This window comes from Sorex araneus (assembly GCF_027595985.1).
Source record: "Sorex araneus isolate mSorAra2 chromosome X unlocalized genomic scaffold, mSorAra2.pri SUPER_X_unloc_4, whole genome shotgun sequence".
In the NCBI taxonomy this organism is placed as follows: domain Eukaryota; kingdom Metazoa; phylum Chordata; class Mammalia; order Eulipotyphla; family Soricidae; genus Sorex; species Sorex araneus.
Genome location: NW_026570964.1, coordinates 153,083 through 174,265, shown reverse-complemented (window position 1 = coordinate 174,265; position 21,183 = coordinate 153,083). Strand labels below are relative to the sequence as shown.

The window sequence follows — 21,183 nt, the reverse complement described above, 5'->3', positions numbered from 1 at the left end:
TCTCTTCTCTTTCCTTCCTTTCTCTCCACTCCCCTCCCCTTCCCTTCCCCTCCCTCCCCTTCCCTTCCCTCCCCTCTCCTTCCTTCCCCTTCCCTTCCTCCCCTTTGCTCCTCTCCTTCCCTTCCCTTCCCTTCCCTTCCTTCCCTTCCCTTCCTTCCCTTCCCTTCCTTCCCTTCCCCTCCCTCCCCTTCCCTTCCCTCCCCTCTCCTTCCTTCCCCTTCCCTTCCCTCCCCTTTGCTCCTCTCCCTTCCCTTTCAATTCCCTCCCTCTCCTTCCCTTTCTTCCCTTCCCTTCCCTTCTCTTACCCTTCCTTTCTCTCCACTCCACTGTTTCCGCCCCCCTCCCTTCCCTTTCCCTCCCCTCCCCTTCCCTCCCCTCTCCCTTTCCTTCCTTCCCTCCCCTCCCCTTCCTTCCCCTTCCCTTCCCTCCCGTTTGTTCCTCTCCCTTCCCTCCCTCCTCTTTCCTCCCCTTCCCTTCCTTCCCCTCCCCTTCCTTCCTCTCCCCTCTCCCTTCCTTTCCCTTCTCTCCCCTCCCGTCACCCTCCCGTGTTGCCACCAACCACCCCAGGCCCCCCCAGCGCCCGGCCGGGACCCCAGGACCCCGGGCCCACCTTGCCACTCACCTGAGCTGGGCTTCTTGGTGGGGTCTGTGGAGAGAGACAGGAACCCGCGGTCAGCGAGGGTCAGCAAGAATAGCCAGACAGACGGAGGAGCTCGGGGGCAGCCCCTCCCTGGCCTCCCTCCCAAAGACGGCCGGGACATGACCGAGAGCACTGCATTGGGAGCAGCCCCTGAGCACTGCAGAGGGCGGCCAGCCCCGCGGGCAGGAGACACTGTGCAGAAAAATCACCCATATCCGCGTCCAGCCACATTCCGCCCGGGCAGAAACAGAGACCCGCGAAGTGCAGCTGCAGGACTAGCCCTCAGCGGGACACCAAGGACAGTGCCACGTGCTGGCCACCGGGCATTGACACGGCACGGCCCAGGGGCAACCTCGGGCAAAGCAGTGTCGGCATGCAGGGGGAGGAGGACGCAGGTACAAAGAAGGAAGCGGGGATGGCCGAGTGTGCTTCGACGTGGACGGGACGAGGGCAGACCCAGGGGCAGACACACACGTGGGGGCGGCCGAGATCCCGAGGGCTGCCGATTCGGGTTCAGTTCCCACCACCCTGAGCCCTGCCGGGGTGCGTGCGTCCGGCTCTGTCCGCCCCCTGGGGTCTGAGCAATACAGGTGAGGCTCCCTGGGGGAGTCCCCCGGTCTCAGGAGCACCCCTGGGTGGCCTCCGAAATAATAAGAAAAATAATAAGGCTGGTGAGGGTGGTGAGGATACAGCTTTCAACTGCAAGACTCGTAGAAGGGGAGGTGCAAAGGGCTGGGGGCCACTGGGGAAAGTGAACATGCAGAGCAGATGAGGATGCTAAGTTGAGAGGGTGCACACCTGTGCTTAGGTGTGAGATCTATGTGTTGGTCCATATGCCATCCGTCCGTCCATCCATCCATCCATGCCGTCCATCCATCCATCCAACCATCCATCAACCCATTCACCCACCCATCCATCCTTCTACCCATCCATTCACCGGTCCATCCATCGCCAATGCATCCATCAGCTCATAACATATTGATCCATCCATCCACCCACCCACCAGTATGTCATTCATCCACCCACCCACTCACTCATTCATCCAACCATCCATCCATCCATCCATCCATCCACCCACCCATCCATCCATCCATCCACCATCCATCCATCCATCCACCCATCCATCCATCCATCCATCCACCCACCCACCCACCCATCCATCCACCCACCCACCCATCCATCCATCCATCCATCCATCCACCCATCCATCCATCCATCCATCCATCCACCCATCCATCATCCATCCATCCACCCATCCATCCATCCATCCATCACCCACCATCCATCCATCCATCCATCCACCCATCCACCCATCCATCCATCCATACATCCATACATCATCCATCCATCCATCCATCCACCCACCCATCCACCCATCCACCCACCATCCATCCATCCATCCATCCACCCATCCACCCATCCATCCATCCATACATCCATACATCATCCATCCATCCATCCATCCACCCATCCATCCACCATCCACTTATCCATCCATCCATCCATCACACCACCCACCCATCCATCCATCCATCCATCCATCCATCCATCCATCCATCCATCCATCCATCCACCCATCCACCCACCCACCCATCCATCCATCCACCCATCTAATCCATCCATCAATCCAATCCATCCATCCACCACCACCCATCCACCCGTCTGCCCACTCACCCGTCCAAGCACCCTCTCACCCCTTCCCCTCTCAATCTATCCACGCTCCGCCCACCCATACACTCACCATCTGCCCCCATGCCCCCAGCCATCAGCCCATCTGTCCTTCTGGACATGCCCAATGTAACACAATCAACGCGAATCCGATTTTGAAAACAATCGGGCGAGCACTGGAGAGAGAGCAGCCCGGAGGAGGACTGCTCACATCTGCCTCCCACCGGGGTCACAGACGGTAGAAGTCACGCGTGAGTTTTCTCTTTTTGAATCCTTGGGGCGTCCAGAAACCCGTGCGTGCCTGAGACCGTGGGGGTCCCCATTCTCGTCCTCCGGTGCTCCGGCCCCGCCCAGCCCAACCCCACCCAACCCCACCCCGGCCAAAATCCTCAGCTCCGCACAGCCTCACTCACCCGAGTCATGGTCATCGAGGGCGTCTGCGAGGTCAAAGTCTCCTTGACCTGTGTGGGGCGGGACAGAGCGTTAGGTTGGGACTCGGAGACGGGACAGTGGGGACACCCTCCTGGGCCCGTGTTCAGGCCCTCACGCCCCCCCCCCAGACAGTTGACCCCGCCTCAGACCCGCCCCGCAGAGCCCTGGGCACCAGAGCGGGTCCCTCGGTCAGCGAATGTCCACCTTCCCGAGTGTGGCGTCTGCTAACATCTACCCCAGGACCTTTGTCCAAAGGGAGAGACCCGCCGGGTGGTTCCTGCCATCTCAGCTGCCTCTGCACTAGGAGCACTTCCTCAGGGCACCCAGACGGGACCCAGTTCCACCAGATCCATCTGGTGTTTTGGAAGGCAGGGCAGCTGCAAACCTGGAGGTCTTCCTGGAAGAGGTGATGGACGTGCCACCCTGTCCCAGTGGGCCGGTGAGACCCATTCCCCTCGCTTCTGAATTTGGCACAGTGCATGGTCCTGGGCTGTGTGGGTGGAGTTTTGGGGTGGGTCCTCGACCCCCGGGACCCCAGGGTGGGCTGTGGGGGTGTAAGGAGGGATGGAGGGACCAGGAGGGCCCTGGGGTGGGTCCTCCTCCCCAAGGACCCCAGGGTGGGCTGTGGGGGTATAAGGAGGGGATGGCGGGACAGGAGGGCTCTGGGGTGGGTCCTCCTCCCCCAGGACCCCAGGGTGGGCTGTGGGGGTATAAGGAGGGGATGGAGGGACCAGGAGGGCCCTGGGGTGGGTCCTCTTCCCCCAGGACCCCAGGGTGGGCTGTGGGGGTGTAAGGAGGGGAGGGAGGGACCAGGAGGGCCCTGGGGTGGGTCCTCCTCCCCCAGGACCCCAGGGTGGGCTGTGGGGGGTCTAAGGAGGGGATATCCACCTTTACGGACAAGATGGGGTATGAGAATGCCCCATGTGTGCCCCAGGAAACACTGTTCATGTGTATCCCTCCCTCCCTCCCTCCCTCCCTCCCTCCCTCCCCTACCTCCGTCCCTCCCTCCCTCGCTTCCTTCCTTCCTCTTTGTCTTTTTATTTTCCCTTTCTTTCTTTCTTTCTTTCTTTCTTTCTTTCTTTCTTTCTTTCTTTCTTTCTTTCTTTCTTTCTTTCTTTCTTTCTTTCTTTCTTCTCTTTCTTTCTTTCTCTCTCTCTTTCTTTCTCTCTCTTTTTCTCTCTCTCTCCTTCCTTCCTTCTTCCCTCCCTCCCTCCCTCTCTCCCTCCCTCCCTTCCTCCCTCCCTTTCTCCCTCCCTTACCCTTTTTTCCTTCCTTCCTTCCTTCCTTCCTTCCTTCCTTCCTTCCTTCCTTCCTTCCTTCCTTCTATTCTTTCTTCCTTCCTCCTTCTTTCCTTCCTTCCTTCCTTCTATTCTTTCTTCCTTTCTCCTTTCCACCCTTCCTTCCTTTCTTCCTTCCTCCTTCTTTCCACCCTTCCTTCCTTCTATTTTTTCTTCCTTCCTCCTTCTTTCCACCCTTCCTTCCTTTCCTCTTTCCTTCTATCCTTCCTTCCTCCTTCTTTTCTTCCTTCCTTCCTTCTATCCTGCCTTCCTTCCTTCCTTCCTTCCATCCTTCCTTCCTTCCTTTTTTCCTTCCTTCCTTCCTTCCTTCCTTCCTTCCTTCCTTCCTTCCTTCCTCCTTCCTTCCTTCCTTCCTTCTTTCCTTCTATCCTTCCTTCCTTCCTTCCTCCTTCTTTTCTTCCTTCCTTCCTTCCTTCTATTCTTCCTTCCTTCCTTCCTTCCTTCTATCCTGCCTTCCTTCCTTCCTTCCTTCCTTCCATCCTTCCTTCCTTCCTTTTCTCCTTCCTTCCTTATTTACTTCCTTCCTTCCCTCCCTCCTTCCTTTCCTCCCTCTCTCCTTCCTTCCTTCCTTCCTTCCTTCCTTCCTTCCTTCCTTCCTTCCTTCCCTCCTTCCTTTCCTCCCTCTCTCCTTCCTTCCTTCCTTCCTTCCTCCCCCCCTCCCCATGACTGTCCTTGCTGGCCTGAAACCATTGCATAAGACCTGGCTCAGCCGGCCGCCCCAGAGGACACGCCCATGGCACAGTCTCCAGGAGGCTCAGTGCCAGGGTAGACCAGATGTCCGGGCTCTCACTCATCACGACAGAGCAAGTTTAGGCTCCAGCCTGGGCCCCTCCCCGTGAGATTCTTCAAAGGCAGATTCCCACAGTGCCCCACCCACCTCCGGACTGAGATTATTCCCCCCAGTCTGCACCCCAAGCACTGAGAACCCTCACGCTGACTATTCGGGCGGGTCCTAGCAGATGGGCAGGGCCCCTGACAAAGGGCATCTTCAAATCACCCAGTTAGACTCAAAGACTCACACAGGCAGAGAGTGAATGCAGGGATCAGGCAGGGATTGATCAAGGGTGACTCAACGGAGAGCCTGCAAGGGAGGTGTGACGAGGTCTGGGTGTGGGCCAGGATCACACCTTCACACGTGGATCTGGGATGAAGGGGCACAGCACGACAGGCGAAATGCCAGATCGAACTCCTGACTCACTCGGTTGTGAGCGTTCAGAGTGTAGACAGTGTAGCTGTCAGACTGCTTGGTCTTATCCTGGGACGAGAGACTTGGTACAAGGGAGCAGATTTTCAAGGAAGTCAGGAGGAGGGAATTTTGGAGTCAATGTGTAGACGAGGAAGTGAGAATTGATGTAGGGTGAGCTGAATAAGTACGGAGATAGGTGGATGGATGGACAGATAAATGGATGGATGCGTGCATGAGTGGGTGGGTAGGTGTGTGATGGATGGATGGATGGATGAGTGGGTTGGTAGATGGGTGATGGATGGATGAATTGATGAGTGAATTGGTAGATGGGTGATTGGTTGAAAGGATTTATTAATGAATGGAGTGGTAAATGGGTGATGGATAAATGGATGAATGGATGGGTGGATGGGTGGGTGGGTAGATAGATGGATGTTTGGATGCATGGATGAATGGATGGATGGATGGATGGATGGATAAATGGGTGGGTGGGTGGATGAATGGATGGATGTTTGGATGGATGCATGCATGAGTGGATGGGTAGTTGTGTGATGGATGGATGGATGGATGGATGGATGAGTGGGTTGGTAGATGGGTGATGGATGGATGAATTGATGAGTGGATTGGTAGATGGGTGATTGGCTGAATGGATTTATTAATGAATGGAGTGGTAAATGGGTGATGGATAAATGTATGAATGGATGGGTGGATGGGTGGGTGGGTAGATGGATGGATGTTTGTATGGATGGATGAATGGATGGATGGATGGATAAGTGGGTGGGTGGGGTGGATGAATGGATGGATGTTTGGATGGATGGATGGATGGTTGGATGAATGGATGGATGGATGGATGGATGGATGGGTGGATGGATAGATGGATGGTTGGATGGATGGATGGATGGATGGATGGATGGATGGTTGGATGGATTGATGGATGGATGGATTGATGGATGGTTGGATGGATGGATGGATGGTTGGTTGGATGGATGGATGTTTGGATGGATGGTTGGATGGATAGATGGATTGATGGATGGATGGATGGTTAGATGGATGGTTGGATGGATAGATGGATGGATGGATGGATGGTTAGATGGATGCATGGGTGGGTGGATGGATGATTGGATGGATGGATGGATAGATAGGTAGATGGATTTGTAGGTGATGATGGATGGATGGATTGGTTTATGAATAGATTTGTAGTTGGATGATGAATGGATGGATGGATTGATAAGTGGATTGGTAGATCCACTCATCTATGATGGGTGATGAATGGATGGATTTATTGATGAATGGAGTGGTAGGTGGGTGATGGATGGATGGATCGATAGATGGATGGATTGATGAATGAAGTGGTAGGTGGTGATGGATGGATTGGTAGTTGAGTGATGAATGAATCGATGGATTGATGAATGGGATTGGTAGGTGGGTGATTGGATGGTGAAATGGATGGATTGATTAATTTGTGAATATATTGGTCAGTGGGTGATGGATGGACGGAGTGACTGATGAGTTGGTTTTTGGGGGATGAGTGGTGAATGGATACATTGAAGGGCTGTTGGTTGTAGGATATCATTGGTTTGTCCTTTCTCCCTTGCCACAGAGTTTGGGTTTATCTGGTAATAATCTATAACCTAATTTTAAGACAACATTGGTATGTCCTGTTCCCCTTGCCACAAGGAGCTTAGGTATATTGAGTCACACCCATCAAAGTGCTCCCAAGTCACTCCCACTCCTTTGTCTATCTGTAACCACTTCTCTATGCTCTCTTCCCCAACCAGTTAATCAGCTTTTCCCCCAATCAGACTCTGTTAATTTGTTAGGTCAGACCTTTCTAGGATGCTGAACTTGCATTGTGAAGTTAATATTGCCTTTCTCCTCTCCTCATGTCTTTTGAATAGTTTACTTTAAAGCAATGTCCTTTTTGTATGGACAAAGAAAGACAGTTGTTAATATGCTTTGGTAACATGGGATTTAATTGGCTTCAAATATTATTCACTCCCAGGCATCTGCTTTCTCGACTTAAGCCTCAGCTGCCCTTACTTCCTAGCACCCCCAAAAGCAGGGTTCCGACGAGGGACGGGATGGACCCAGGGCAAGCGGTGAGTTATGTGCTACCCTGGCATCCAGATGGGCCTGGCCAGGGTGCCTAATGCTTAACTATATGTTAAGAGTTTGGTCATGGACATGTCATGTCATGATCCAAAAGCAACGACGAGACTAGGACCATGCTAGGGATAGGAAAGACTAATCTGGCCTGAGCACTGTAGTCTGAGATCGAGATGACCCCAGGAGAGCAATTCTATAAGCTTAATGCGTCTCTTTCTGTGTCCATACAAAATGATTGATATTATGAGTGCTTATATGTTAGTTGGACAAGGAGAGGAGAAACACACCCATGGGATTCCGCTCTTGGGTGGGTGTCCTGCTGAAAGAGAATCTGTCCTGGAAGCAGCATCCCCTGAAGGAAAGAACTTTACCCCTATTGATTGTGACCACACCTAGGTGTAAGCCGTGACCCCTCATGCTGGGAGATTTAAGGAGGCTGAAAGAGGGGGTTCGGGAAAAAAGCAGAGAGAGAGAGAGAGACGGGAGTGTATAGAGAGGAGATTGGAATAAACTGCAACTGAGACCAACCAGCCTGGCTCCGTTTCTTCCTTCGCCTGCCTCGTCATCGCTGTCAACCTCCCAGGGGTGGGGGAAGCGGCTGGAGACTACCGAACACGGGCGGCGGGAGAGATAGAGCGCCGCTGCCCTGTGCCCCGTGTGATGCCCCCTCCCTTCTCTTTTTTGTGTGTTTACACAGTCGGTAGATGGAGAGATAATGGGTACAGGACATATAAGTATGGATAGATTACCAACACCTGGCTAGTAATGTGTAAGGGATGATGGATGGGTAGATAAATAACAGACACTAGGTAGAGGAATGCACGCACGGACAGATGGGTGGATGCATGTTGGATAAAAAAAAATGTGTAGCTATGGGGGCCCGAGCGATAGCATAGCGGGTAGGGCATTTGCCTTGCATGCAGCCGACCTGAGATCTAATGCCTGGCATCCCATATGGTCCCCCAAGCACCACCAGGAGTAATTCCTGAAGTACAGAACCAGGAGTAACCCCTGAGCATCGCTGGGTGTGCCCCCAAAAAGAAAAAAAAGGAATGTGTAGATAAATAGGGGGAAAGATAATGGAGAAATGATGGGTGGGTTCATGAGTGGACAGTGGATGATGTACTGATATTCGAATCATCATCATCGTCACCATCACCATCATCATCATCATCATCATCACCATCATCATCATCATCACCATCATCATCATCATCACCATCATCATCATCATCATCACCATCATCATCATATTCATCACCATCATCATCTCCATCATCATCATCACCATCACCACCATCATCATCATCACCATCATCATCATATTCATCACCATCATCATCATCATCACCATCATCATCATCATCATCATCACCATCATCATCATCACCATCATCATCACCATCATCACCATCATCATCATCATCATTACCATCATCATCATCATCACCATCATCACCATCATCATCATCATCATCACCATCATCATCATCATCATCATCATCACCATCATCATCATCATCACCACCATCATCATCATCATCATCATCATCACCATCATCACCATCATCATCATCACCATCATCATCATCATCATCACCATCATCACCATCATCATCACCATCATCACCATCATCATCACCATCTTCATCCATCATCATCATCATCACCATCATCATCATCATCACCATCATCATCATCATCATCACCATCATCACCATCATCATCACCATCTTCATCATCATCATCATCACCATCATCACCATCATCATCACCATCATCATCATCATCATCACCATCATCACCATCATCATCACCATCATCACCATCATCATCACCATCTTCATCATCATCATCATCATCATCATCATCATCACCATCATCATGCCGTTGATCGTCGAATTTCTCTAGTGGTCTCAGTAACGTCTCCATTCGTCCTAGCCCTGAGATTTTAGCAGCCTCTCTCTACTCGTCCTTCCCAACGGTGCCGCATTGGAGGCTCTTTCAGGGTCAGGGGAATGAGACCCAGCATGGTTACTGGTTTTGGCATATGAATACACCACGGGGAGCTTGCCAGGCTCTCCCATGGGGGCAGGAAACTCTCGGTAGCTTGCCAGGCTCTCCCAGAGGGAAAACTAGGCTATAAGATATCGCCTACTATCAGCCATTCGAATAAATAACTACATTGATGGGTCACGGATGGCCGATGGCTGGAAGGGTCAATGGTCAGACAGATGAATGGATATTGGTGGCTGGGTGACGGGAAGGGGGAGGGATCAATCAAAGGATGGACAGTGGGTGGACAGGGGACGTAGAAATCTTGCACAGATAGGGGCTGGAGCGATAGCCCAGCGGGGAGGGCGTTTGCCTTGCACGCGGCCGACCGGGTTCGATCCCCAGCATCCCCTAGGGTCCCCCGAGCACCGCCAGGAGTCATTCCTGAGTGCAGAGCCAGGAGTAAGTAACCCCTGAGCATCGCCGGGTGGGACCCAAAAAGCAAAAAAAAAAAATGTTGCACAGATAGAACAGATAGTAAAGGAACGACCAGGAGGTGTATAGATGGAGCATGCAAGATGCCATCAGTCGGAAACGTGTCCTGGGGCCACACACCCCCAACCCCAGGACTTGGCGTGGGCGAGATGCACGCCAGTCTCTGTCTGCCTCTTCCTTCTCTTTCCCAAGACCCGCTTCTGTCCCTCTCCTCCTGCCAGCCCAGCCCGTGGCCCCCACCCCCGATGCGACAGGGCACGCGGCCAGCCAAGCCTTCGCACACAGGGCCGCCTCGGAGCTGTGACGCCCCCACGCCCCGTCGTGAGAAAGGCGGCCCAGATGAAAAGCCTGCACAGCCTCAGAAGATCAGTCGCCGGACACGGCCAGACGCTGGTCCTTTATGAGTCTCTTGTGGGCTGTGGGCACAGCCTGGCAGAGCCTTTGAAGCCTCTGACCTAGGTCCGGCGTGGCTGGCTGGGCGCACGGGGCTGGAGGTCCGTCCGGGGTGCTTGTGCATGGAACACGCCAGCCCAGGAGGACACAGACACCCCCCCCCGTCAGCCCTCACGGCACGCCCCGGCTGCACAGCTCACCTGTGCTCTCATCCTTCCCCGAGCCCACCCCTTCCCTTCCGTGCCTTTGAGCCTCAGTGCCGGAGCGATAGCACAGCGGGGAGGGCGTTTGCCTTGCACGCGGCCGACCCGGGTTCGATTCCCAGCATCCCATAGGGTCCCCCAAGCACCGCCAGGGGTGATTCCTGAGTGCAGAGCCAGGAGGGACCCCTGAGCATCGCTGGGTGGGACCCAAAAAGCAAACAAAAACAAAAACAAAAACAAAACCTTTGAGCCTCGGTTTACCGCCCACTTTGAGCCTCGGTTTACCACCCACTTTGAGCCTTGGTTTACCGCCCACTTTGAGCCTCGGTTTACCGCCCTCCCTGGAAAAGGCCTCTCCAGCCCTCCCCTCCGAGGTGACCCAAGCAAGACCCAGAGGCTAATCGAGCTGGTGCTGAGGAGCCAGTCTCAGCTGCCTGCACCCAGCCCTGCGGTGCCTCCAACCCACCGCCAAGTCCGGGGCAGGAGACACGGAGTGTGGTTAGAGGGCAGGTGCAATGGCAGCCACGTTGCGGCCACGAAGGTGGCATTGCCTCTCCCGCCTCGGGACCCAGAGGATATTCCTGGGAAGCAGAAACTCAACAACGCTGCCCTCTCTCCTTCTCTGCAGTTGGGGGGGGTGTGTCTCTAGGTTTCCTCCTCCTGGAAGCCCGCCGGGTAACCAGGGCCTCTAGAACGCGCGGTGAGTCACAGGCGTTCTCAGCAGGGTGCAGTGCTCAGAGAACAGTGCTCGGAGGGGAACTCAGCCCTTATCCACTTGGCAGCGGCAGCCAGGGTGCAAATTTCCCAGCCGAGGCAAACGTCTATTCAAGCAACGCCCTCCCCCCGCCCCCCTCTTTCCTACAAGGAGTTGAGAGCCGCCAGCCAACCGCACCGCCCACCCGTGTCCCGTGTCTGGGTGTGTTGCTCTGGGCGCTGCAGCCTCTGATTGTCCCAGAAAGAGCCGCCAACGCCCACCCACCGGAGGAGAGACGGACCCGCCTCTACCAGATAAACAGGAAATGCCACTCGGGGGAGGATGCAGGGAGAATAAATGCTGCCAGCCCTGCCCAGAGGGTTCCCTCTCGGGGCGGGGGAGGGGGGTGGGGGGGATGCAGAGATGGTGTCGGGGGCTGGCTCTGCTCGGGCGCTGGGGTCGGCTTCCCCGCAGTGACCTCTGCGCCACTGGAAATCCGCCCCCCGCACCACCCGGGGTTGTGGACGGGACTGGGGAGTCTCTTGCAGAGACAGTCGGGGCTTGGGATGTGTGTTTGCATGGTGGGGGTCAGCAGTCCAGGCAGTGGACACGAGGTCAGCGTGACAGAGAGAGAGAGAGACAGAGAGACAGAGACACAGAGAGACAGAGACACAGAGAGACAGAGACACAGAGAGACAGACAGAGACAGAAAGAGATACAGAGAGAGAGGGAGAGAGAGAAAGAGACGGTGACAGAGAGAAAGACACAGACACAGAGAGACAGAGAGAGAGACAGAGAGAGACACAGAGAGACAGAGAGAGACACAGAGAGACAGACAGAGACAGAGACAGAGAGACACAGAGAGACAGACAGAGACAGAGAGACAGAGAGAGACAGAAAGAAACAGAGAGAGAGGGAGAGACAGAAAGAGACGGTGAGAGAGAGAAAGACAGAGACACAGAAAGACAGAGACACAGAGAGACAGACAGAGACAGAGACAGAGACACATACAGAGAATCCGAGGAGAGACCTTCCAGCAAAAAACTTTTGGTGTTTTTGAATACTGTCCTGCAGACAGAGCTAAAACCAACCTCGACCCAGCTCTCTCTCTCTCTCTCTCTCTCTCTCTCTCTCTCTCTCTCTCTCTGTCTCTTTGTCTCTCTTTCTGTCTCTGTATTTAAGCAAAGAGCATGGCTCTAGAGTGACATAGGAGCAGGCTCCAAGGGGAAACAGAGGCACGAGGAATCCACTACAAATACAAAACACAGAGTTCCCGAAAGATTGGCCTGGTAAGGGACCAAGAGTGACCTGGAAAATTGTCACAAGGAGAGGTCTCTCTCTGTCTCTGTCTCTGTCTCTCTGTGTCTCTGTCTCTGTCTCTCTCTGTCTCTGTCTCTCTGTCTTTCTCTCTCAGTCTCTCTCTGTGTCTCTGTCTCTATCTCTCTCTGTTTCTGTCTCTCTGTCTTTCTCTCTCTGTCTCTCTGTGTCTCTGTCTCTCTCTATGTCTCTGTCTCTCTCTCTGTGTCTCTGTCTCTCTCTGTCTCTCTGTGTCTCTGTCTTTCTCTCTTGGTCTCTCTCTCTGTCTCTCTGTTCCTGTCTCTCTCTCTCTTTCTGTCTCTCTGTCTCGTCTCTCTCTGTGTCTCTGTGTCTCTGTCTCTCTGTCTGTGTCTCTGTCTCTCTGTGTCTCTGTCTTTCTCTCTCTTTCTGTCTCTCTGTGTCTCTATCTCTCACTCTGTGCCTCTGTCTATCTCTCTCTTTCTGTCTCTGTGTCTATTTCTCTCTCGATCTCTCTCTTTCTGTCTCTCTGTCTCTGTCTCTCTCTTTCTGTCTCTCTGTCTCTGTCTCTCTCTTTCTGTCTCTCTATGTCTCTGTCTCGGTCTCTCTGTCTCTCTGTGTTTCTGTCTTTCTCTCTTGGTCTCTCTCTCTGTATCTCTGTCTCTGTCTCTCTGTGTCTCTGTCTTTCTCTCTCAGTCTCTGTGTCTCTGTCTCTGTCTCTCTCTCTTTCTGTCTCTCTGTGTCTCTGTCTCTCTGTGTCTCTGTCTTTCTCTCTCAGTCTCTGTGTCTCTCTCTCTCGCTTTCTCCCCCAGACACCCACAAACCGCACAAATCACATCCAGACCCACAAACTCGCCCACAAGCTCCTTCCCGTGCAACAGAGACCATCAGCCGCTGAGCTGTGACGACACCCAGGGCTGGCGGGTGCAGGTGGACGACACCGGCCAGAACAAGACCCCCGCCCCCCCCCCGCAGACCACCCCTCCCCCCAAAACATCACCTAGACCCCAACTTCCTGCCCGCCTGGATCGAGTTCAGCGCAGGCTCCAAATGGGCACCTTTGCCCAGCCCGTGCCTCCGCCCGGCCCCACAACCCTGCACGCGTGTCTCTTGCGGTGCTGAGCATAAAGTGCTCGGGCGTGGAGGTGGACAGGCCCCCGGCCCCCAGCCAGCCCCCAATGAGGCTCCCCTCGGAGCAGCGGAACCCTGGGGGGGGGTGGGGGACTCCTACCTCGAACGCGCAGCAGAAGGCACAGAGCCGTGAGCCCCAGGATGCCCCACACGTCCATGGTGCTGGGCCTTGAGTCCGGCCAGACACGCCCCACCCGCCCCTCCCGGCTCCGGGGGAAGAGGGGAGGGTGGAAACTCTGAGTCCCCGGCCCCCTGGCCTGGCCAGGAGCCCGCCCGCCCTGCCCTGCCCTGCCCGCACGGACGACGCGCCAAGTCCGCAAGTGCGCACTTGCCCGGGACGGTCCCGGAGGCGCTGGCCGGGGTCCAAGCAGGGGGGAGGCGAGGGGAGGCGGCCGGCCACACCCAGAGGCAGCCCAGACCCCGCCCCCTGGCCAGCGTGGGACACTCAGACACATCAAAGGGGCCGGCCCGGAGCCGGGGTAGCAGCCTGGGCAGTGCCCGCGGCGCGCTGGGGCTCTTGCGCCTGCGCCCAGCGTCCACTCCGTTCCCCGGACACTCCCCCAAGGCTCAGCTTGGCCCCCCCCTCCCAGCACACAGCATGAGGCGTCAGTGTTGGCTGTTAACCCTAAGGGCGTCAGGGGTGAATCATCCCTTTCCCTCCCGTCTCCCAAACACCCGTAAAAAAAACTTTTTTTTTTTTCATTTCTTTTTGGGTCCCACCCGGCGATGCTCAGGGCTTCCTCCTGGCTCTGCACTCAAGAATGACTCCTGGTGGTGCTCGGGGGACCCTATGGGATGCTGGGAATCGAACCCGAGTTGGGCCCTGTGCCAGGCCAACGCCCTCCCCACTGTGCTATCACTCCAGCCCCCTTGAAGCACAGTCTTTTTTTTTTTTTTTCCTTTTGGGTCACACCTGGCAATGCACAGGGTTCCTCCTGGCTCTGCACTCAGGAATCACCCCTGGTGGTGCTCAGGGGACCCTATGAGATGGTGGAAATCGAACCCGGGTCAGCCACGTGCAAGGCAAAAAACGCCCTCCCTGCTGCTGAAGCAAGCTGTTATGACTTGAGAGGGCCCCCCCTCTCCCATGGAGAAGGACAAGCAAAGCAAAGAAGTTTGCTGGTGACTTTGTGGGGGCTGATGTGACTTCTGCAAAGCCCATTGGTGTCTGGGGGAGAAAGAGAGAAAGAGAGAGAGACAGACAGAGACAAAGAAAGACAAGTTGAAACAGCTGAGGACCTATTCTGGGATTTACGGTACAGCCCCTCCCCCTCTCCCTGGGGAAGCCAGGCTCCATCTGACCCAAACATGACTGGCAGGATGCCGGGGGCACTAGTTTACGAGACTCAGGAGGACGATGGAGATGGAGAGACAAAATAAACCAAAATAAACCACCAATTCCATTTCTGGGCCCCGGCCCCAAGGCCCCCCCCCCAAAAAAAAAAAAAAACACTTTCCAGGGAGGGCGCTGGCCTTGCATGTGGCTGCGGCCCTCAGGACTAACTCCTGAACGCAGAGCCAGGGGTTGCCCCTGAGCACTGCCAGGGATGGTGCAAAAATTAAAATATATATATATAGTCCTGTTGTCTGTATCACTGTCGTCTCATTGCTCATCGATGGGCTCGAGCGGGCGCCAGTCACGTCTCCACGGTGAGACTTGTCGTGACTGTGTTTGGCATCTCGGAGACGCCACGGGGAGCTTGCCAGGCTCTGCCGTGCGGGCGGGAGACTCTCGGGAGCTTGCCGGGCTCTCCGAGAGGGGTGGAGGATTCGAACCCGGGTCGGCCGCATGCAAGGCAAACGCCCTATCCCTTGTGCTATTGCTCCAGTCCAAAAAAAAAAAATTTATATATATGAGATAAATTTGTCGTACATCTGCCAAGAGGGCAGTCTGGGGAAGGTAGGGTCACTGGGGACGGTGGTCGTGGAATTGGTATTGCCACATTGAATGCCTGAAATAATTGTAGCATGAACAGCTTTATAAATCACATTTTTCACAAAAAGATACATGTATCTTTTTATACATGATACAAACACCTTCACAGCTGCCACTGGTGGTGGGGTTGGTGTTGCAACATTGTATTCCTAAAACGATTCTTCTATGAACAACTTAATAAATCAGAGTGTCTTCATTAAAAAAATATACATGTATACATATGTACAAATACATTAACAATTGCCACTGGTGGTAAGATTGGTGTTGCAACTTTGTATTCCTAAAACAATCCTACTACGAGCACCTTAATAAATCAGTGTCTTCATAAAATACATATATATATATACACATTTGTACAAATGCATTAATAATTGCCACTGGTGGTAAGATTGGTGTTGCAACATTGTATTCCTAAAACAATTCTCCTATGAACACCTTAATAAGTTAGAGTGTCATCTGTGGAATATAGAATAACAGAGTAGGAGACTAACACCCAAGAATAGTAGAAATAAGTACCAGGAGGCTGACTCCATGGCTTGGAGGCTGGCCTCACATTCTGGGTAACTCAGAGAAGGGATCACCAAGTATAATGTGGTCGGAGGCCATGCGGGGGGGAAGGGTGATGCGGGCTGAATGTAGACTAGAGACTGAGCACAGTGGCCACTCAACACCTCTATTGCAAACCACAACACCTAATTAGAGAGAGAGAACAGAAGGGAATGCCCTGCCACAGTGGCAGGGTGGGGTGGGGGGAGATGGGATTGGGGAGGGTGGGAGGGTCGCTGGGTTTACGGGTGGTGGAGAATGGGCACTGGTGAAGGGATGGGTTCCCAAACTTTGTATGAGGGAAACATGAGCACAAAAATGTATAAATCTGTAACTGTACCCTCACGGTGATTCACTAATTAAAAATAAAAAAAATAAATTAAAAAAATGTGTGTATATATATTTTTAATGAAGATACTCTGATTTATTAATATACACACATTTATTAAAATATATATATTTTTAATGAAGATACTCTGATTTATTATAATATTATAATATAATATAATATTAATATTATAATATTAATATAATATTATATTATTATATAATTCTACATAGTAGAATTGTTTTAGAAATACAATGTTGCAACACCAGTCTTACACCAGTGGCAATTGTTAATGTATTTGTACATATGTGTATATAAACATTATTTTTTATAAAAACACTCTGACTTTTTTTAACTTTTATATATATTTTTATTCTTTTTTTCTTTATTTATTTTTAATTAGTGAATCACCGTGAGGGTACAGTTACAGATTTATACACTTTTGTGCTTATGCCTCCCTCATACAAAGTTTGGGAACCCATCCCTTCACCAGTGCCCATTCTCCACCACCCGTAAACCCAGCGTCCCTCCCACCCTCCCCAGTCCCGTCTCCCCCCACCCCACCCTGCCACTATGGCAGGGTCTTCCCTTTCGTTCTCTCTCTCTGATTAGGTGTTGTGGTTTGCAATAAAGGTGTTGAGTGGCCATTGAATATATACACACATTTGTACAAATGCATTAACAACTGCCACTGGTGGTTAGATTGGTGTTGCAACATTGTATTCCTAAGACAATTTTACTATGGGGGGCTGGAGCGATAGCACAGCGGGGAGGGCGTTTGCCTTGCACGCGGCCGACCCGGGTTCGAATCCCAGCATCCCATAGGGTCCCCTGAGCGGCCAGGGGTAATTCCTGAGTGCAGAGCCAGGAGTGACCCCTGTGCATCGCCAGGTGTGACCCAAAAAAGCAAAAAAAAAAAAAAATTCTACTATGAACACCTTAATAAATCAGAGTATCTTCATTAAAAAATATATGTATATATACACATTTGTACAAATGCATTAACAACTGCCACTGGTGGTAAGATTGGTGTTGCAACTTTGTATTCCTAAAGCAATTCTACCATAAGGACCTTAATAAATTAGTGTCTTCATAAAATATAATATATATATAATACACATATGTACAAATGCATGAACAACTGCCACTGGTGGTAAGATTGGTGTTGCAACATTGTATTCCTAAAACAATTCCTCTATGAACACCTTAATAAATCAGAGTGTCTTCATAAAATATATATTTATATACACATATGTACAAATACATTAACAACTGCCACTGGTGGTGGGATTGGTGTTGCAACTTTGTATTTGTAAACAATTCTACTATGAATATCTTTTTTAAAAATTTTTGGGTCACACCTGGCGATGCACAGGGGTCCCTCCTGGCTCTGCACTCAGGAATCACTCCTGGCAGTGCTCAGGGGACCCTATGGGATGCTGGGAATCGAACCCGGGTCGGCCACGTGCAAGGCAAACGCCCTCCCCGCTGTGCTATTGCTCCAGCCCCTCTACTATAAACAACTTAATAAATCAGAGTGTCTTAATTAAAAATATATATATATTTATATGCATATATGTACAAATACAGTAACAGCTGCCACTAGTGGTGGGATTGGTGTTGCAACATTGTATTTCTACATAATTCTACTATGAATACCTTAATACATCAAAGTGTCTACATAAAAAATATTGTATATACACTGGTGGTAAGATTGGGGTTGCAACTTTGTATGCCACTGGTGGTGGGACCGCTGTTGCAACATAGTAGAAACAATTCTACTCTGAACAGCTTCATGAACCCTGGTGTCTTGATAAAATATATCAAATATCTTAATTGCAAAAATTTTGTTAAAATTCCATTCTCTCCAGTCAAAAACGCTTTTTTCCCCAGTAGACCTGTGCCCTACGCAGTTCACTGGAGTGTGGGTCACAATCGCGAACCTTTGAAAATAGCACAAGCGCAGAAGCGCAGATGAGTGGATAAAGAGACAGTGGGACATCAGCACAGTGGAATACTATGCAGGCAAAACAACGGAATACTACGCAGCCATGAAAAAGGATGAAGTCGCGCAATTGGCTGCGACGCGGCTGGATCTGGAGCGTGTAAGTGAGGTTGATCAGGAGGAGACAGACGGACACAGGATGACCTCCCTCGTACGCAGGAGAGGAAGAAACATCCGAGCGGAATAATTTTTTAAATCCAGATTGGAAGGCAATAAAAACGGAGAACTGTCTTCGGTAGGAAGCTGACCGTGGGGCGAGGGGGGAAGGAAGAGGTGACAAGCATTGCCGTCGCCTGCACCAGGTCAGGCTCATCCAGGGTGCATGAGTCGGCCCAGGAGAGAAATCCCGGCACATGGCAGTCTTGACTTCTCCCGTCTCAGACACGGGCAGAGAGCTGCTAATGTCCTACATGGGGGGCATTTCTGCTTGTAGAAGATAGGACAGAGGGCGGGAGAGACAGGACAGCGGGGAGTCAGCCCTGAGCACAGAGCCAGGAGTCAGGCCTGAGCACAGAGCCGGGAGTCAGCCCTGAGCACAGAGCTGGGAGTCAGCCCTGAGCACAGAGTCAGGAGTCAGCCCTGACCGTGAGGAAAGGGGACATGGACCGTGAGAGTCGGCGTTGCCCCACTGGGCACACGCGTGACAGCCTCTGGCCCCTGGCGGAAGGTTCTGGGCATCCCCGAGAGGGAAGCCGGGCGGGGAAGGGGCGAGGGTGTGTCGGAGGCAGGAGGGAAGGAACTGACACAGATGCAGAGCTCAAGGGCTGGGGCCCGGCTGCGCCCTGTGTGTGTCTGTGTGTGTGTCGGTGTATGTGTCTCTGTGTCTGTGTGTGTGTCTGTGCCTGTGTGTATATCTGTGTGTCTGTGTACCTGTGTGCCTCTGTCTGTCTGTATCTGTGTGTCTGTGTGTGTCTGTGTCTATGTGTGTATAAGTGTGTGTCTCTGTGTCTGTGTGTATCTGTGTATGTGTCTCTGTGTCTGTGTGTGTGTCTGTGCCTGTGTGTGTCTGTGTCTGTGTGTATATCTGTGTGTCTGTGTACCTGTGTGCCTCTGTCTGTCTGTATCTGTGTGTCTGTGTGTGTCTGTGTCTATGTGTGTATAAGTGTGTGTCTCTGTGTCTGTGTGTATCTGTGTATGTGTCTCTGTGTCTGTGTGTGTGTCTGTGCCTGTGTGTGTCTGTGTCTGTGTGTATATCTGTGTGTCTGTGTACCTGTGTGCCTCTGTCTGTCTGTATCTGTGTGTCTGTGTGTGTCTGTGTCTATGTGTGTATAAGTGTGTGTCTCTGTGTCTGTGTGTATCTGTGTATGTGTCTCTGTGTCTGTGTGTGTGTCTGTGTCTGTGTGTATATCTGTGTGTCTGTGTACCTGTGTGCCTCTGTCTGTCTGTATCTGTGTGTCTGTGTGTGTATAAGTGTGTGTCTCTGTGTATGTGTGTATCTGTGTCTGTGTCTCCGTGTCTGTGTCTCTGCGTGTCTGTGTGTGTCTGTCTCTGTCTGTGTCTATGTGTCTGTGTGTGTGTTTGTGTCTGTGTGTCCCTGTCTGTGTTTGTGTGTCTGTGTGTTTGTGTCTGTGTGTGTCTCTGTCTCTGTCTGTGTGTGTTTGTGTCTGTGTATATGTCTGTGTGTGTCTGTGTCTGTACCTGTGTGTTTCTGTCTGTGTCTGTGTGTGTCTGTGTTTGTGTGTATCTGTGTGCCTGTGTATCTATGTGTCTGTGTGTCTGCTGCTCTGTGTCTATGTGTGTGTGTGTATGTGTATGTGTTCTTCTGTGTCTCTGTATGTCTCTGTATGTCTGTGTTCATCTCTGTATGTCTCTATGCGTGTGTGTGTCTGTGTTTGTACATGTCTGTGTGTGTCCGTGTATGTGTGTGTCTGTGTTTGTACATGTCTCTGTGTGTCCGTGTATGTCCGTGTCTGTGTATATGTGAGTGTAATCAGTGTATGTGTCTGTCTCTGTGTATGTCTATGTGTGTCTGTCTCTATGTCTCTGTGTGTCTGTGTCTATCTGTGTGTGTCTGTGTATCTGTCTGTGTGTCTTGGGTCTGTATCTGTCTGTATGTGTCTCTGTCTGAGTGTGTCTGTGTGTGTATCTGTGTGCCTAGGTATCTGTGCGTCTCTGTGTGTCTGTATGGGTCTGTGTGTGTCTGTGTTTGTTTGTATGTATCTCTGTGTCTCTGTCTGTGTGTGTCTGTGTGTATCTGTGTGTCTATGTACCTCTGTGTCTCTATGTGTCTATCAGTCTGTGTCTGTGTGTCTGTGTGTGTGTCCTTCTGTGTCTGAGTATGTCTATGTGTGTCTGCATGCATCTGTGCATCTGTATGTGTCTGTGCGTCTGCGTGTCTCTGTGTCTGTCTGTGTGTGTCTGTGTGTGTGTGCATGGTGCATTGGCTGTCTGTACATCTGTATGCCGGCAGGGAAGGGCACATGTGTATGTATTTGTGTGTGTGTGTGCTTTCTGCTCACTAGTGCACGCCTGTGCCTTTGTGTGTGTAGAAATCTTTGCGGTGGTTGTGTGCATGTGTGTGTGTAACTGTGCTTATGTGCGTGTCCACCTATGCACACGGGATGGGGGTGTTTGTATATATGTCTGGGTGTTTCTGCCTGTGCATCTGTGTGTAGGGGTGTTGTTTGTGAGTGTGTGCTTCTGCCGGTGGACTTGTGTGTCTGTATATGTACACACTATAGGTGTGTATGTACACATCTGTGCCAGCAGATGTCTGTGTGCTGGAGTGCATAGAGTGTTTGTGTATGTGTCTGTATGTGTTCATGGTGTGTGCGTATGTGTGTGCCTGTGTGCTTGAGTATATGTCTATCTATCTCATATGTGCACGGTATTGTGGTGTATGTGCAGATCTGTGC

The 21,183-nt window shown here is 51.9% G+C and overlaps 1 protein-coding gene across 2 annotated transcripts in view; it reads right to left on the bottom strand.

Annotated features, from left to right (window-relative positions):
• XG (Xg glycoprotein (Xg blood group)) overlaps positions 1-13,913 on the bottom strand; it is a 35,386-nt gene extending 21,473 nt beyond the window's left edge. For both annotated transcript variants that reach the window (XM_055123624.1, XM_055123625.1), the window contains exons 1-3: positions 13,614-13,913; positions 2,722-2,769; positions 623-646 (exon numbers count right to left, since the gene is read on the bottom strand). In XM_055123624.1, the coding sequence (XP_054979599.1) occupies positions 623-646; positions 2,722-2,769; positions 13,614-13,671 (130 nt within the window). In that variant the 5' untranslated portion in view covers positions 13,672-13,913. The remainder of the gene's footprint in view (positions 1-622; positions 647-2,721; positions 2,770-13,613) is intronic.
• Between the last annotated feature and the right edge of the window lie 7,270 nt (positions 13,914-21,183).